The following is a 17500-nucleotide window of genomic DNA, read 5'->3' on the forward strand; positions in this document are numbered from 1 at the left end:
ATCATCATCATCATTATCACCATCAACACCATTGTCATCAATCCCCTATCTTAATTCAATAGGTATGTTCGCTGCTTGAAGCCCAATTCTGGCAAGAGACCCAACGACTACCAAGAGAAGGAAGTATTACAGCAACTGCAGTATTCAGGGATGTTGGACATCATCCGTATCAAAAGAGAGGTAAGACTCCCTTTTCTTGAAATATGAAAACAATTTGTTAAAAAGAGACCTGTCAACTACTACGAAAAATTCGTAGCTCTGCAATGTTTTTTCAACAATGAATGCAGAGTTACATTAGCATTGATTTGATTCAATTTGACATGTTGAAAATGAAAGGACTTTACCGCACAACTTATGATAATGAAGTATTTAATGCGTCTTGTTCATATTGAAGATTTTATTTAATTGTAGTGACTAAATTATTTTCCTCTGAAAACTAAGAAATGTCACAAAGTTTTCAAGTATGCAGGCCAGTAAGTAAAAACCTATATGGTGCGCCTTAACTATGCTGTCTCCTGATTTATTTTCAAATTTTGTTCTTTCTTCTGCTTTATCTTTTCACTGTCATGACGTTATTAAAACATTCGGTTTGGAATATAGATTTAAGAATTGATGAGGTCCTGCAAATGGCGATTTGATTCAGGAATCTTTAAAATTCTTGCAGATAAATTATGTTTATGGCTTTGTTCTACATTCCTCTTATGACATATTTTTATTTATTTATTTATGTATTTATTTATTTATTTATTCATTCATTCATTTATTATTTTTCCATGTATTTATTTATTTGTAACCGAATACAATTTCTTGTGATATAGATTTGTTCTTTAGGTAAAATTTTATAATTTCTAAGTCTAACAAATGTTTTACAGTAATGTAGATAACCATACCCATGGTCTTTTATGTATGATGATTTGTTTTGATATGTTTTTGATTTTTGTTTGTTTGTTTGTTTTTTGTTTGTTTTAAAGTAATTAATACATATTTCCATGTCTGTTTGATTATTGTTATTTCTTTTTTTATTATAAGCTATAAAACAAAATTCACATCAATTCATTTTCCCTTCAAAATTACAAAATTACTCAGTATGTCTTTCCTGCATACCTCACAGGGCTACCCAGTTCACGTACCTATTGAACATTTCTTGAACAAGTACAAGGTATTGCTGGACAGAAGTTTAATAGGAGACAACTCTGGGGTTGCTGTTAAAAACATTCTTAATTCCCTTGGATTGCCGATGACAGAATGGCAGGTTGGAAAAACTAAGGTGAGAAATTTGAGAGGCTTTTTCATTTTTCTTTCTCTTTCTTTCTTTCTTTTCTTCTTCTCTTCTCTCTTCTTCTTCTTCTTCTTCTTCTTCTTCTTCTTCTTCTTCTTCTTCTTCTTCTTCTTCTTCTTCTTCTTCTTCTTCTTCTTCTTCTTCTTCTTCTTATTATTATTATTATTATTATTATTATATTATTATTATTATTATTATTATTATTATTATTATTATTATTATTATTTATTTATTTTTATTTTTTATTTTTGTTTATTTTTTATTTATTTTTTGGTTTTGTATTTGATACTTTTTTATTACTGCGGGAATATTACAATTCTTTTTCCTCCAAAGAAACAACAGTCTGACTCCAACATGTTCCACTTTCTTTATCGTAATTTTATTTTACCCAGCTTAGAAGGACGTGCTACTTACGTGCCAAAATGTTGAAATGTAGAAAAACTTATATCAGTTTCAAAGGGGAATATATTTTGTTTTGTGTGTGTGTGTGTGTGTGTGTGTGTGTGTGTGTGTGGTGGTTGTGTGTGTATGTTGGGGAAGGTATTGAATGTGCGTGTGTGTGTGTGTGTGTTTGCTTGTTTTTACGAGTTTAGATTATTTTCTTAGTTTTTGTATTGAGTGCTATAACATGTATTTATTTCCCTCATCATAACGTCTTCAGAAAACTTGCGTTACTTGATTGATTTGATGCTAATTATATTGCAGGTCTTCATGAGAAACAGCGTATTTGAGCCTTTGGAGGAAAAGAGGCAAACTCTGATACGAAGGAAAGCAATTTATATCCAAAAGATGTGGAGAGGGTTTTTGTGTTGGAGAGGTGAGGATGGGCCATAGTTAGGTATAATTTCATGGTACCGACGGGTTGGTGTTAATTTTGGCTTTTGATTTGAGTGGAACAGCTGGGTGGGGTTCCTGACCTCCCATAGTGGACAGGGAAGTACATACTGTGTCTTCTATCCCCTTATATCTGTTTTCCAACATGCTTTCTGTCTTTGTCTTGAATGAGGTTACTTGGTTTTGTCTTGGCCCTAGCCGGAATCCTAGCTGGGAGGGAAACAGTCAAATGCATAAGTTATTGTTTTGGGAGATGATATTCTTTTCCTTGTAAATCATCTCTCTGTTATGTATTATTATATTTGTTATTTTGAATGTATAATGTAAGCATTTGAGTGTATTCCTCCTTGTTGGATTTTGTGCTTGTGTCCGGATGAGACTTATAGGTGATCTCAAACTAAGTACATTGGTGGTGTGCTCTTGGAATCTACATCTGATCCCTATTTGTTCCCAGTTCCCCTAAGTCTTCCTTTTTCTTGGGTGCTTTAATTGTAATTCTAGAAATTTACTATCCCATTTTCTTCCTTTTTACTGGCGCCGATATAACCTAAATGTGTAAAAGCCTTAAAAACAAAACAAAATCGATTGGGAACAGTTTTTATGGATATATATGTATATATAACACACACACACACATATATATGTCTTGTTGAAAGTCATGTTTTCTTTTTTCTTTTTAAGCCTTTTATGAATTGATACATTTAACAATTCCATCAGAATGGACATAACTAGGCATGGGAAGGGGGTTGCTTTAAAAGAGAAAATACACGAGATTATTATCTGATAAAAAATGTGTGTGACATGTAAGTGCCAGCCAAAGCAGATAGAAAAATGAAGTATCCCTAAGATTTGAATGATGAGTTACAACCTGGTCAGTTGAGGAAGGCTGTTTTTTTTTGTTTTGTTTTTTTTCGTTTGTTTTTTTTTTCTTTTTTTTTAGTTTTGGTTTTGGTATATTGTTGTTGTTTCCTGGGTTGTTGTTTTGTTTGTTTTTGTTTTGTTTTGCTTTGGGGGGGGGGGGGGGTGTACTTTTCTTTCTGCTTATCTGGAAGAAATGTTTCATGCACACCTTTCAGAAGATTGTTGTCTTACAGCAGTGTATGATCCTCACTTTGTCACAGGATAAATATATTCATGTTAGTTGTCTAATATTTTCCTATTGCTAAAATCCATTCATTGTATCCTTCTATTATTTCAGACTATCAACAGAAGAAACACGCTGTACTTATTTTACAAGACAGTTTCAGGTCTTTCAGGCTCAGATTAGAATTTTTGAGAAAGAGAAGAGCAGCGGTTGTTTTGCAGGTATGTGTGGTAAAGGCTGTTATTTCTTTTCTTTTTTTTATAATCAGTATTTCGAGTTTAAAGTGTGTTTTCATTACTATTAGACCGACAATATGGTTTGATTCAGGTAGATGAAAGTACTGTCAATTAATTGTGCATATTTTCGTTTATTGAAAGCAAATATATTGTTTCTTCATTAAAAAAAATTTAAACAAATTATGAATCTTAATTTGAGCAGGATGTACTACTGCACATTGATAATTCCCTGTTGACATTTTGCCAGAAAACTTTTGCTTCCTATATCCATCAATTAAATTGACATACAACTAGTTAAAAATACCTAATCAGAGACATTTTAACGACATTTACCTGTAGATTAAAAGTCAAAGCTTTCAATATCCACACAAGCTTCTGAATTTTGAGACAGAGGATTGTGATTTACTTTTTCATAACTTTGAGCTGTAAACGTTTTGTCCCAAACTGTTCTCTCTCAGGATGACTTTCAAATCAAGGAATTGGATGTAGAATATTATAAACTGAATATGTTGAAAAGCTTTTAAAAATATAACGTTTTTTAAGATGCTGATATTATGAGCACGGCTTTACCATTAAAAGGAAATGGTAAATGTAAGCCTCTCTTTTTATGTCTCAAGCAATGACTTTGAAATAATGGTTTTCATTTTATCTCTGAGTAGGCGCGTTATCGTGGAAGGCTTGCCAGAATCCTAGCTGAAAAGATGAAGATCAAAAAGCAAGAGGAAGAAGAAAGGAAAAGGCAAGAGGAAATGGAGCGACAGAAGAAAGAACGGGAGAAAGAGGCAGAGGACCAGGAAACCATTAACGAAGCTCTCAAGTAAGTTGTATACTCACTTTCTTTTTGTTTGTTCTTTTGTTTAGTTATTTTTTTTTCTAATCAGATACAGAGCTGCCTGGAGCTTTCTAATTTAAAAGTATTGAAGGAAGCTGACCATGAGAGCTCCAAAAAAGATAAGAAACATGTAATAGGGAACGTTTCTATTATAACCGTCTTCAGTCATAAAAAAACAAAACAATGTAAATTATATTAATGTTTATATTGTTTATACATGTGGTTAGTGAGTCGAAAACATTCCTTACTACTTATTTTGTTGTTTTTATGAAGCGGTTCTATTCATTTTCATTTAAATGGCATTTTTTTTCAATGTCTTGTTGATCATCTGCTTTAGAGTGTTTTCATGTTTTCAATGGTTACATAGCTGTGTCTCCAACAAGTACAAAAAATGCCGTGGTATAGAGTAGAAGTTCAAAATCTACAACATAGATATTAGTTTGGTATTTGGAAAAAAAATAGTTTGTCTTTATGTCTGCAACTTGAAAACTGAAAATGCCTGCAAACTGCACCTGATTGCTTTTCAGAGTACCCAGCACGCTTATCCACACATTGTTGTTGTGGACGATAAGCTGCATTGTCTGTGGGAATTTCCAAAGTTGATAATTAAATCCTGTTGTGAATTGTCCCCTTTTATCTTTAATTTGTGTTACAATTTTTATATGAATTTAACTTTGGTAATATTACCCCAAAAAACCTGTTGTAATTTGATGTAAAGATAGTTACTCGACTTCATATTCATATTTCCAAGGTATGGATCTCTTTAAGATCCCATTTTTGATATCACATATTCATATATAACTATTTTATTTTTAAAATAAGGAGAGTAAGTTTCGACCGAAATAAATGTAATCACGTTTGGTTTTAAAGGTTGTTAATTTTTATTTAACATTGGTTTATGTCAACAATAATTGAAAACTAGAAGTGCACAGTTACCTTTGGTTTTTGGATTTTAATTTTACTTTTTTTTGGGGGGGGAGGGGTTGAGGGGTGCAGTTCAGTGACGAATCAATGATGTAATTTTTTTTTATGACCCCTTTCTGCGTCACTCGTAAACCTTCCTCGTCCTTCACAAAATTAATTTACCATTTACCAAATACTAGTAAGATATCACTCCATGGTTGATAATTAAATATATTTTTGCTTGTGACTAAGAAAGATTTTATCAAGAATCCTAACTTTGTTTATTTATTTAATTTTCTACCAAGTTCTTGTAACATTATTTTATTCTTTTTCTTTTGTTTTATTAGCGTTCAAACTAAGATACTTATACAGTGCATTATTTTTAAATGTACTATTATTTACCATGGATAAAATATTTGTAAATTCATTATTGACATAACAGCGTTATTAACAACTTGTGGTTGTTATCACAAGTGCGTATCATATGTATGAAATATGATTTTCAGATCTAACTATGAGGCATGGGTTATTTCATACGTATTATTTATTGATTTTGAATCATTTCATTACATTTTTATTTACCATTAAATGCACAATAGTAGTCCCTGAAAGAACCACACGATACAGTATCATAACACTAATAGAAAGCATGGTATTTTTTTCTACATATTCTATCTTTTTTTTTTTTTTTTTTTTCTGTTTGTTTTTAAAATGTGGAGTTGAGAGTAAGGAGTTTCTTTATCTAATGATTTATAATGTGGGACTCTTTTTGTAGAGATCATTAATGATTATTATAAGGTTATTTTGTACAACGACGTCAAGATATGTTTATAATGAACAGAGTGCGTGATTTGTTCAAACAACCAAACTGTATTGTTATGCTCGCAACCTTAACTACTAGTAATGAAAAAATATACATTTAGGTAAATATAATTGATTTTAAAAAGAAATATCACATATTTCCTATATTTATAAAGGACACGAATACCGATCCATAGTATATTCACTGTCACATTGTTGACGTGGACCAATCTCCTTCATATTATACGATTTTTAACAAATTGTCTTCCATATTATTGTAGTAATATTATCATGGGGAACACTGTCATTTAGTATTATTATAGTTGTTATTAAATTTAAAAGCATGTACCTTAACACTGTTTACAAATATGGAAAATCAATTTTCAGGAAGATGAAAAAGCGGCAATCATGGCAAATTATTTTGAGGTATCATTCCATAATATTTCTGTCGGAAGAGCAATGTGTTCTATTTATATTTATAGATTCTTTTCCTATATTGACGTGATCTTTTACATTTTTTTTCAGCATCACTTTTTTTTCCCGGTTTTTTTTCTGTGTTTAATAGATTTAGTAGCCTGCTTATGAATTGGTGTTGTCAGCTTAGTGTTTGTGTTGGTATCGACGCGAACATATTTGCAGGTCTTGTAACCAGACGCAATTATGGGCACGTTTTAATATTTTTGAAATAGACAATTTTGTGCGTTGGTTTGGGAGTATTTCCATTACAACAATGAGACCATAATAAAACTGGTTATCAGACCTGCGAATAAGGACACGTCGGTTGGGATCCTTTTTTGACACTACGTGTTCAACTCACCATCGTGATTCCCATATTATAGCATCCTTGTGAATTTGAAAGGCCTTTGATTTTGAGGAATGCTTTTGGAGCTTTGTGTTTGTTGCAATACATTTATGATCATATCAGGCAATTTCCCACCTAAACCTTTTTTTTCACAGGGTCCACATAGGCCTTTGACCTACGCAACCCTTAATATGATATGTTGTGTTATGTTATGCTATGTTATGTTATTGCAATCTGGGTGGGGTCTTTAACTTCCCATGATGGGCAGGTGTCACACTGTGTCTTCTATCCACTAATCTGTGGTCCGAGTTGCTTTCTATCTTTGTCTTAGAATGGGTTTACTCAGTTTTGTCCTAGCCCTGGCCGGAAACCTTGACTGGGAGGGAAATAGTCAAATGAAGAGTTATAGTTTTGGGGGATGATATTTTTTTTCCTTGTAAATCATCTCTCTGATAGTTATAATTTTTGTTTTGTTTTTGTAAACATTTGAGTGTATTCCTATTACTTGGATCCTGTGGTAGTGTCTGGATGAAGGTTTTAGGTGAGCTCAAACTTAGTTAATTGAAGTGTTGATCTTTGAATCTACTCTTATTCCCTATTTGTACCATTTCCCTTTGTCTTACTTATTCTAGGGTGCTTTAATTGTAATTCTAGAACTTAGGTTTTACATTTTCTTCCTTTTTACTGCGCAATTATGACCTAAATGAGTGGTAAGCTCCGTAAAACCCTTAAAACAAACACAAACAATGTTATTACAGTCAGAGAATTATACTGCCGTTCCCTGAAAAAAATAACAATGCCTATTTTAAATTTTGGCCAGAATCGATCGATTAAAATGACCAAAATATCAAAAACGCGTGAGTCTTTAATTATTTGAAAAACGAACTTTTTGGCCAAAATGTGAAAAGAAAAAAAAAACCAGTGTACTAGAGTTTAGGGCGATATCCTTACAAGAAATTCATCAAAAGTTGTTCCGTAAGTGGTCAACCAACTTGCTTCAATCAGAATGCTAATGAATTGGTCGATTATAAGGAAAAGTGGCTATTCCAAAAGTTTGCGAGGGCCAAAGGTCATGATTCATTTTTAACCAGTGAACTGTCGTACTCTGGATAGAAATGTATTAAGTTGGGTTTTTTTTGTCAGAAAACTCGTCCTTCAAATATTGATTGATTTAAATTATCCTCATCTTGGCAAAATCTCTCAAACCTCTGGTTTAATGTGTCGATATATATACACTTCTGTACTTTGTTAACGCGCCCCCCCCCCCCCCCCGCTATTTTAATGACTTCAAAAAAAATTTATTATATGATATATTATTTCCTCTTAAGATTTTACTCAAATCATCACCACTACCTTAATCATTATTATTTTCGCCATTATTTACGGCAACCTTTAACACCATAATCTTAACATCACTTTTGTGTTCATCCTTTTCATCCCATTTTGTAAAAAAATAATAGTTGAAAGTAATTGTTCATCTCTCTCTCTCTCTCTCTCTCTCTCTCTCTCTCTCTCTCTATATATATATATATATATATATATATATATATAATATATATATATATATATATATCCATCTCTATCTACTTCCCCTTATGTATATTTCAAGATTCTTTTCATTTTTTTTTTCTTAAATTGTATTCTTTTGTTCATTTGTTTATTCACAAAAGGGTATTATGTGTTTGTTGTGTGTGTGTGTGTGTGTGTGTGTGTGTGTGTGTGTCTGTGTGTGATGTGAATGTATATGTTTGTGTATGTGTCCATACCTATTCTATTCTGAGCATGTCACGCATGCGATTTCCGTCGTCGTCATTATCGTTGTTTCTAATTGGATAAAGATATTAAAAAAAAACAAAAAACCTCGCACGTATATGTTGTGCTATGGTCCGTTTGATAATAATATAGTCTTCTCTTTAACATGGTATATCATAAGGAATGCGTAGTTAAATAAGAATCTGATGTTTAAGCTGTAACTAGATTTGTGTTGAAATTACAACCGATCAGTAAGCAAAGGCGAAACTAAAAATAAAAAAAGAAGAAATATTCCGTTTACTTTTTGTTCAAGACTTTTTCTAAATTTTTTTTTTTGGCCTTTACCTTAAATGCTCCAACCTTGACTGCAATTATTGTTTCGGTTGTACAACTTATCAGTTATAATTTGAGTGAAGTGTTACGTTTGTTACAAGTGCACCTAGAGATAAAACCAGATTTTAAAAAAACAGTTATGGTCACGCTGCTCCAATTAAATTTCCTAAATTACTACTCTGAAATAAAGGTACGGTTTGGGAAATGTATTGAATGATGCCAGACATTTTAATAAGGAAAATTGACAATGGTGACGTCTGAGATAAATTGTCAACAGTGTACAAATAATTCTAAAATGGTAGTTGCAAAATAGTTTTTAAAATATGAAAATTTAAGTCTGTCGTGGATAGATTTTTTCAACAATAGTTGTTATTTTTCTCTTCTATATATCATATCATCATCATTGAGGGTTACAGACATACTAGGTGTACATGCCTGAAAATAAGAGCACGTCGGTTACATAGGTCAAAAGACCTTTAAATACCCTGTTGTTATTGCAGATATAAATATATAATAGTTAATACAAACAAAAGAAAAGATCAAAAAGTACACAACATCGTTTATAGAATACAATCAAAAGGTCAAGTCGGTGCATAAATAATATTTTTCTTGTTCATTTTTTTTTTTAAAATCCGGGGTCGATTTTTTTTTTTTTGGGAAGATAGTAAGGCATAAGGCCATCTTCATACTTTTTGCACATTCTTTTGTAATTGTGGTTGGTGTTGTTGTTGTAGACCCTGCATGAACTCATTTTGTAGTTGATGGAAATATTATTTCGTGACATATCACACTTTAATGTTACGTCCTCTTTCCCTCCTCATTATTTTACCGTAAACACATTGTTTCATTTCGGCCGGCGTGAACTTATTTGCAGGTCTGACAACCAAATTAATTCCCTATGGGCTCATTGTTGTAATGGAAATTGTAAAAGAAATGACGCAAAATATTGTCCATTACAACACTGTTAAGCTAGGCCCATCAGTTGGTCTGGATGTGAGACCCACAGACTAATGTCCTGTGTTATCTATGGTCAGACCTGCATATATGTATAGGTTGACTTCACCCCCCCCCCTCCCACCCCCACAAAAAAAGGAAAAAAAAGGAACGAACATTAATTTACTACAAATAACGGTCAAGTTGGGGTTTAAGTATTTATTTTTTTAATCAATATTTTAAGTAAAAGTTTTCTGGCCAAAATGAAAAAAAAAGTGTTTCGTCTGTACCCAGCATCATTGTCATGCCCCATTATTTTCATGACCGTCTGTCGCTGATGAGAAAATACACAGTTCTGGTACTTAGGTTGTAGTAGAATTGTTATTCCTAAATCTTTGTTTGAACTTAATGTCGCGAGATTCCTTTATATTCGTAGAATATTTTAATCGTATGTTTTGTTGTTGTTGTTGATTTTTGTTTTTGTTTTATTGTGTTTATTTTTCTTGTTGTTTTATTTTGTTTTTGTTTTTTGTTTGTTTTTTTTTTGTTTCGTTTGTTTTTGTTTTTATCACATTGAAATTTGTACTGCTGTGGCACATGATTATTTAAAAAAAAACCAACTTACCAACTAATGGAAAATCGTCACATTCGTTACGATACAACCAACATAATTGTTATTCAAATTTCTTTTGTACATCAACAAATTTATAGAAAATGTTGTATTGCATGTTTTGCTAAAGAAATTATTTATCGCAAGAACTTACTGCAATTATGTTTGAGTGATAAAAAAATATGTTTTTGTGTTAGCTAGGTGTGAAGTTTTGGGGAAAATCCTGAAAATGGCTAGTAAGGAGATGGTTAATCTAGTAGATGAATTACATAATATTTATTGATTTGTGATTATAGTATCATATGCAGTACCTTGCAAGATAAGTATGAGGTGGTCAAATTGATAAGGCATTGCGCTTCCACCCATAGTCGACTTCTCGTTTTTACCTTATGCAGGAAATTGTTAGCCCCTATTAATTGTAATACAACGCTGCTAGAATCCGTGAACTGTAAATAAGTAATGAACAAAAATGAATACAACACCTTCGAAAAAGAACAAAATACCAAACACGGAACGATTCGGGCTCAGAACCCTGATTCTTCTTCTTCTTCTAGGTTCCATACCTGGTCCAGGCTTCGGATACTGCATGAATTATCTCTCTCCATTCCTCCCTGTCTCTTGCTTTTTCAAACAGCTCTTGGATTGTTAGGTTGGTGAAGCCCTTCAGTTGGTCTATGAGTGTTTTTCTTTGTCTCCCCGGGCGCGTTTACCAGGTATTTTTCCACAACTTGCCAGGTATTCATTCTTATCTTTCCTTACTATGTGTCCGAAAAAGGATAGTTGTCGATCCACTATTAAGGGCATTAGTTTCCTTTGTTGGTATGTTTGTTTTAGCACTTCTTCGTTCGTTTTGTGTGCAGTATACGATATTCTCTGCATCCTTCTCAAGCACCACATTTCAAAAGCTTCAATGTTCTTTTGTGTTTCTGCATTTGTAGTCCAGCTTTCGCATCCGTATAACAAGATTGGCCACACGTAGCACTTCAAGACTCGGAATCTAATCCCGAACGACATCTGTTTGTTTTTCAAAATGTTTCCCAGGTCCATGAAGGCCTGTTTGGCTTGAGTTATTCTTGCTCGTATGTCTCGGTTACATCTTCCATCTGTTGTAACTATTGAACCTAGGTATTTAAAACCCTGATTAAGCCAATGATAAACACAATAAAAACATTAAAATGTCTTTATTGGCTGAAGAAGGTTTTTTTGTATTTGGTTCTTTTTCGAAGTATTTGTTGCTCCCCTATTTTTTTTTAATTGAGCTTTTTTATATAACGCAATATCCACTAAACGTGCTCAAAGCTCTTTACAAGGGGTTCATGACCAACAGCAACGCTTAATATGTAGGACGAGAAATGACGCCTGTAGGCGATATTGCAATCTTTTTCGGACAGACACAACGCTGTTAACGGTCAGGTACTCATTTTACACCTCCGTACGGTGAGCGAATGTGAGTAAAGCGCCTTTACCAAGGCCTCAACTATGCGCCGAGCGAGGCTCGAACCCAAGACCTTCCGATTCGAAAGCGAGTGGCATACCACAAGACCACATAGCCGCACCTATCGATTGCTTACTTGGCAGCGCTGCTCTTTTTCTGACGCCCAGGTTATATTTTATTTTTATTTCTTTCTTTCATTTACTTAATGGTGCCTTGCGGTTTTATTTTTATTTTTTTTTTCAATAGTTTAAAATGTGTTTTGATTTTTTTAAAGCTTTTTTTTTTGGTTGTTTTTCTTCCTTCATATTTATTTCATCACCTCCTGCCTTTATTAAAAAAATCGTTCATAATTTATGTGCTTAGGAAAAACAAAACTGTTGTAAAATCAACATTGCAAGCTTATTACACTGTTTCGTATCATACTATACAATGCGGTGTTTATTTATTGATTTATTAGGTGATGGGCAGACCTTTTTCTTTTTCTTTCTTGACGTCACATTCCAATTTATCTAGATGAATGCCAATAATTTCGCTTTGAGAGTTCAATTACTTTAGAGTTGTAACATTCTTTAAAAAATAATAAGCGGCTGTTCTGGTTGTTTTAGGAGGGCATTTTCATGGCAAAATTCGACAGACATTAATCATGAGTCCAATAAAGATTCGGTTTTTAGATTTAAAGTTTAAATCAATTAACCTGTTTAATCTCATTTTGTAGTTTGGTACCACGATTTTAAATTAGTGCCTCGATTTTAAATGTAAAGTCCGTCCGCGAGGTCGCAAGTAAAAAACTGCGACCCGACTAACCACTACGCCATCAATTATACAGTAAACAATTTTAAGGTAACTTAAGATAATCAGAAAATAAAGGTAACTATGGCCATCTTTTAATCTCCATTACCTCATTCTTTTCAGTACAAAGAAGCGTGTATCATGAAATTACCCAATCTCTCTCTCTCTCTCTCTCCCCCTCTCTCTCTCTCTCTCTCTCTCTCTCTCTCTCTCTCATATATATATTATATATATATATATATATATAGAGAGAGAGAGAGATAGAGAGAGGGAGAGAGATGATTATATATATATATATATATATATATATATATATATATATATATATATATATATATATATATATATCATCTCTTTTTCTTCCTTTCCTCCCCTCTCTGTCTATCTAACTCTATCGTCATTCGTAGATTCTCTCTCTTTTAAAAAATATCTGCAGCCACCCAATACCATTTTTTAAAGGATTAAAACACTCCATTCGCAATTTTGATTTATTCTCTTACAGATCAATCCTACTCTAAAACAAATTAATATGCTCTAATATTCTAACCTAATTCATCCTTCAGACAATCCCAACTAGAGCTGGAATCGCTGACCCATCTGATCGAATCAATGTGGACACACTGTCAGCCTGCAGTGTCGGCGTCCAACATGGATCTTGACGCCATGTTTGATTTCCTCAAGGAAGAACGCTCTGATATCAAGTCAACCAACAACACCAAGGTCGCCGCTCTGGATAGAATCAACGAGGAATTCGACACACTGGATGAACTATGGAAGGAGGCAGAGAGGGTGAGTACCTTGGTGCACATAATATTAGCAATAAATAAGTACACGTCTGTGGGAACTCATTAATATGTCTGTTTACAGTCATATTTCGACAATCCAGACATTTGTTACATAATAAATATCTAAACAATCCGGAGAGATTAGTCGGAAATATATTTTATTTCTTTTCTTTTTACTTGTACATATTATGCCAGTGAGTTAAGGTCCTTTTGCTTTTCATTCCACTTAATTTGATCCTTGGCTCCTTTTTTCTTGTGAAGAATTTTCAATATTTGCAGTCTTTTACCCAGTTCTTAAATACTCGAAATAATTGACTGTTGTCACTCTAATTTTGATTAAAGATGCAATAAAAATGCAAGTTCGGTGCGGACGAAGACGGATAATGTTTTTCTTTTCTCGTATTATTGTTGTTTTGTTGTTGTTATGTGTTCGTTTTATTTTTGTTTGTTCGTTTGTTTGTTTGTTTGTTTGTTTCGTTTTCTTTTGTTCAGCGGGTTTTTGTGTTGTTGTTGTTTTCTTTTTGTTTACTTTTAAAATTCTTTTAGATTACATTATGATAATATTGCAAGTTTGTAAGAGCCAGACAAGCAAGTGCCGTACGAAATCTGGACAAAATGAGGTTAATTTAACTAAGTGCTCTACACAAACGAAATGCTCATGGGCTATCTCTGATTGATTGTTTTTTTCCCTAGAGATAGAATGGGGTTGCCGTCACACAGCTGTCTCTACTTTTAATGTTTTTTTTTTTAAATTTTGTTTTTCTCTTTTTTTAAAAAAAAGCAGCTTACGATACACAGACGGTTGTGTGTTGGTTTCAAGTGACGAAATTGTTTACCGCACATTGACAAAGCACAAATGTTTTCTTTTGGGCTAGAAATCTGTTACATTGAAAAGTTATCGGTCCTACAAGATGTCCCAAAATTGTACCCCCAAAAAATAAAAATCACTTCCCTGGGATTTCGAAGTTAAATTAGCCTTTGGTTGTATCTTGCGTAATAAGTGAATTAAAAGATTGAAACTTGAAGAGCAAATTAGGATGGTGTTTTGTAAAATACCGGAAAAGTACTCGTCATATTCATATGAAATTTTACAACCAAAAAGAAGAAATGTTCATGTATTACCTTGTCAGCGACAAAACCTCCACGCCCTGTAGTTTTAGAAATATTTTACTCCAAAGAGTAAACATCTATTTTTAACGGTCCTCTGGTAATCGCACGAGTTTTGTCGCTTGACATAATCTAAAATGACATTTTTTCTAACTGTGTGCCAACTTTCAGATATATTCATTAATAAACAGCGTCGTAATTAATTTTTTTTAAATAGCATATACGAAACGGCTTCGTCCCATATTTTGACGCGAATTCGGGCACTTCGTAAGCGAAAAAGAGGCCCAAAGATTTGTGCGGGATAGTCATTGCTAAATTAGATGACCATGAAAGGTTAGCACCGAGTTACTTTTGTTGCTAATTCTGTAACTGTCCCGTAAAAGTCTATATCTCAGCCCATTGTTTCTTTTTCATTTTAATCATTATCTAACACCCCCCCCCCCCCCCATAGACACGCACACACAAACAGACGGACAACTGTTCAACTTTGCCGTACACTAACAAAACACTTTTTGTCTCTCTCGGCCAGAGAACTTATAGTTATGATATAATATAATGAATGAAAATGACAACTAACTCGTCAGAGATTTGAAGTCTCAGCTTTAAGACTTTAACAAATGGGGGGAATGATGACTTGTGGTATGACACTCGACTTCGGACTGGAATGGCCAGGGTTCGAGTCCCGCTCTGAGCGGCGCATTGTTGAGTCCTTAAAAAAGGCTCTTTACTCCTATCATCGCACTCAGCTGTAAAATGAGTCTGTCTTAAAATATTGTGACATTATTGCCTATTAACAGGCATCGTATTATGTCTCCTCCTACATGTTGTGTTGCTGTTGGCTAGGGACCCCACGTAAAGCATATATAGTGTATATTGCACCATATAAATGCTCTAGATTTTTCTCCATCTATCGATAAACTAAACATTCCCCGACAAAAACAAGATTAAAATGTGTTTTGTGATTGCACGGCAGAAATGTCCTAATGCCGTTGACTGTTCGACATCGCCAGAAAACAAATATTATTCAGAGCCCGCAGGATCTTCAGTTGAGGACCGTTCGGAATCGAATATGAACGTGATTTTTGAGACGAGAGAGAGAGAGAGAGAGAGAGAGAGAGAGAGAGAGAGAGAGAGAGAGAGAGAGAGAGACTACATGCTCTGTTCTTCTTTTTCGGCCATTCAACGATATTGGCGTCTTGATTTTTGTTGGATCAGATTTTATTTTTCAAAATCTCATATTCCTCATAAATTTAGATATCAGTAATTCTATTCGTGATTTTCATCTTCTGATAGTATGTCGTCAATCACTTATATCAAAATGAGAACGTTGTTTTTTTGTTTTTTTTTGTCTTTTCCTTTTTTTTTTTTTTTTTTTTTGTACATTCAAGACGATCGGCATATTTGCATCTAGAGCACAGATGTTATTTCCGGATCCGTTTCTCATGGATTTGTTTAGAATGTCATTTTCGTATGTTTTTTTTTTTTTTTTGTTTTGTTTTGTTTTATTAATTATTGAACCTAATAAATTCTACGAATTAGATTATTGCATTATTTTCAAACAGTTGGAAAGATATTATATCCGTGTTAAAATATCGTCGTATGTAATAAGTACACGTAACTGACCGCCCATCAGAAAATCGTAACAGATCCCATCTTTCCTTGTCAGTTGAAAGGCAAATTATATCATTGTCACAGTCTCTCTTTGGAAAACGTTGATGAGTCACAATATTTTTTTTAATCTTTTAAATCTTTGATATTGATGGGTCTTTTGGTGTTTTTTTTTTTTGTGGAAGGGGGGGGGGGGGGGGGGGGGGGGGTGGGGGTGTTGTGTGTGTTTGTTTTATGGGTAGGTGGGGTGGGAGGGGGGGGGGGTGTCGGGGTGTTTTGTTTTTGTTTTTCTTCCTCCCATTTTTATTTATTTAATAATTTATTAGTAATTTATGGAATTCTTTTTCGGTCTTTACCAGAAGTGCTCATACTGTCTAGACTGAAGACATAATCTTTTAGAGTAACTTTTCCTTAATATTTCAAAAGCATATTCTTCATATTCTATTGTTATCAGCATAACTTAAAAAGATCATCTACAATTGTAACAATTGATTTTCTTAAAATGGTAACATTTAATTTTCTTAAAATTCTTATGTGAATGTCTGGTAAAGCGCTGTTGAACACGTTGGGTGGAGATTGGAATTCTATAAATTTTATTATTTATTTATTTATTACTTGCGTGCGTATTTCTGACCGTTTTCGTTTTTGAAGCAAAATCCTCAAAATTATTAAATAATGCTCGCCAAAATTTATACAAATAGAAACTAAAACAAACTATAAATCCGGTTGGGAACACGTCTGGAATTCTAAAAAGCAAGAGTGTAAGAATCGTATATTCTTCATTCAGTGCTTGCCACTAACTGACTATGATGAATGGTTGCACAAGGCCGAACCAATCATATTCATTACTCCCTGTCACTTGATTCCAAAATTATCTTAGACGATAATAATACATCCCTTGGTATGAATTACATTTTTGGCGGATCTATTCATTAAATTCAAGGGGATTCAAACATCTTTTATTTTTCTTTTTGGTTTGTTTGTTTGATCTTTCGACATGGTGAGACCGGTTTAAAATAGACAATAATACCTTAATTTTTGTATCACATGATTTGTATAAGCTTCGGGTTTGTGGTTTTGTAGTATGACACTTGCCTTTGGTCTGGTAGGTCTCTGGGTCAACTCCCGCTATGGGCAGCGCAAAGCTGAATTGTTCAGTCCTTGGAAATAGTTCATTCCTCAGTGTCTACTCGCAGTCAGGCCTAAAATGAATTCCTGGTCGGCAACACCGTTGTCTCTATTTTTTTTAAAAGAAAAAGAACCAAAAAAAAATCAAAACGAATAAACAAAACTATTAAAAGAAGAAAAAAAAACCCCAAAACAATTATAACAGCGCCTTTTCGGCGTCATGCCCTGGTCTACATGTCAAATGTTGCC

At 33.5% G+C, this 17500-nt stretch overlaps 1 protein-coding gene across 7 annotated transcripts in view; it reads left to right on the plus strand.

Moving 5' to 3' along the window:
- The window catches only part of LOC144976996 (unconventional myosin-VIIa-like), a 175150-nt gene that overhangs the window by 114779 nt on the left and 42871 nt on the right, over positions 1-17500 (plus strand). For 2 of the 7 annotated variants that reach the window (XM_078921662.1, XM_078921681.1), the window contains exons 11-17: positions 63-180; positions 1112-1267; positions 1985-2096; positions 3312-3418; positions 4093-4250; positions 6357-6395; positions 13187-13412. In XM_078921662.1, coding sequence (XP_078777788.1) covers positions 63-180; positions 1112-1267; positions 1985-2096; positions 3312-3418; positions 4093-4250; positions 6357-6395; positions 13187-13412 — 916 coding nt within the window. The remainder of the gene's footprint in view (positions 1-62; positions 181-1111; positions 1268-1984; positions 2097-3311; positions 3419-4092; positions 4251-6356; positions 6396-13186; positions 13413-17500) is intronic. The other 5 variants (XM_078921695.1, XM_078921712.1, XM_078921687.1 and 2 more) reach the window with 3 other exon arrangements.

Source organism: Berghia stephanieae, chromosome 1, assembly GCF_034508935.2.
Source record: "Berghia stephanieae isolate SIO BIC M18660-M18661 chromosome 1, UCSD_Bste_1.3, whole genome shotgun sequence".
Taxonomy (NCBI): domain Eukaryota; kingdom Metazoa; phylum Mollusca; class Gastropoda; order Nudibranchia; family Aeolidiidae; genus Berghia; species Berghia stephanieae.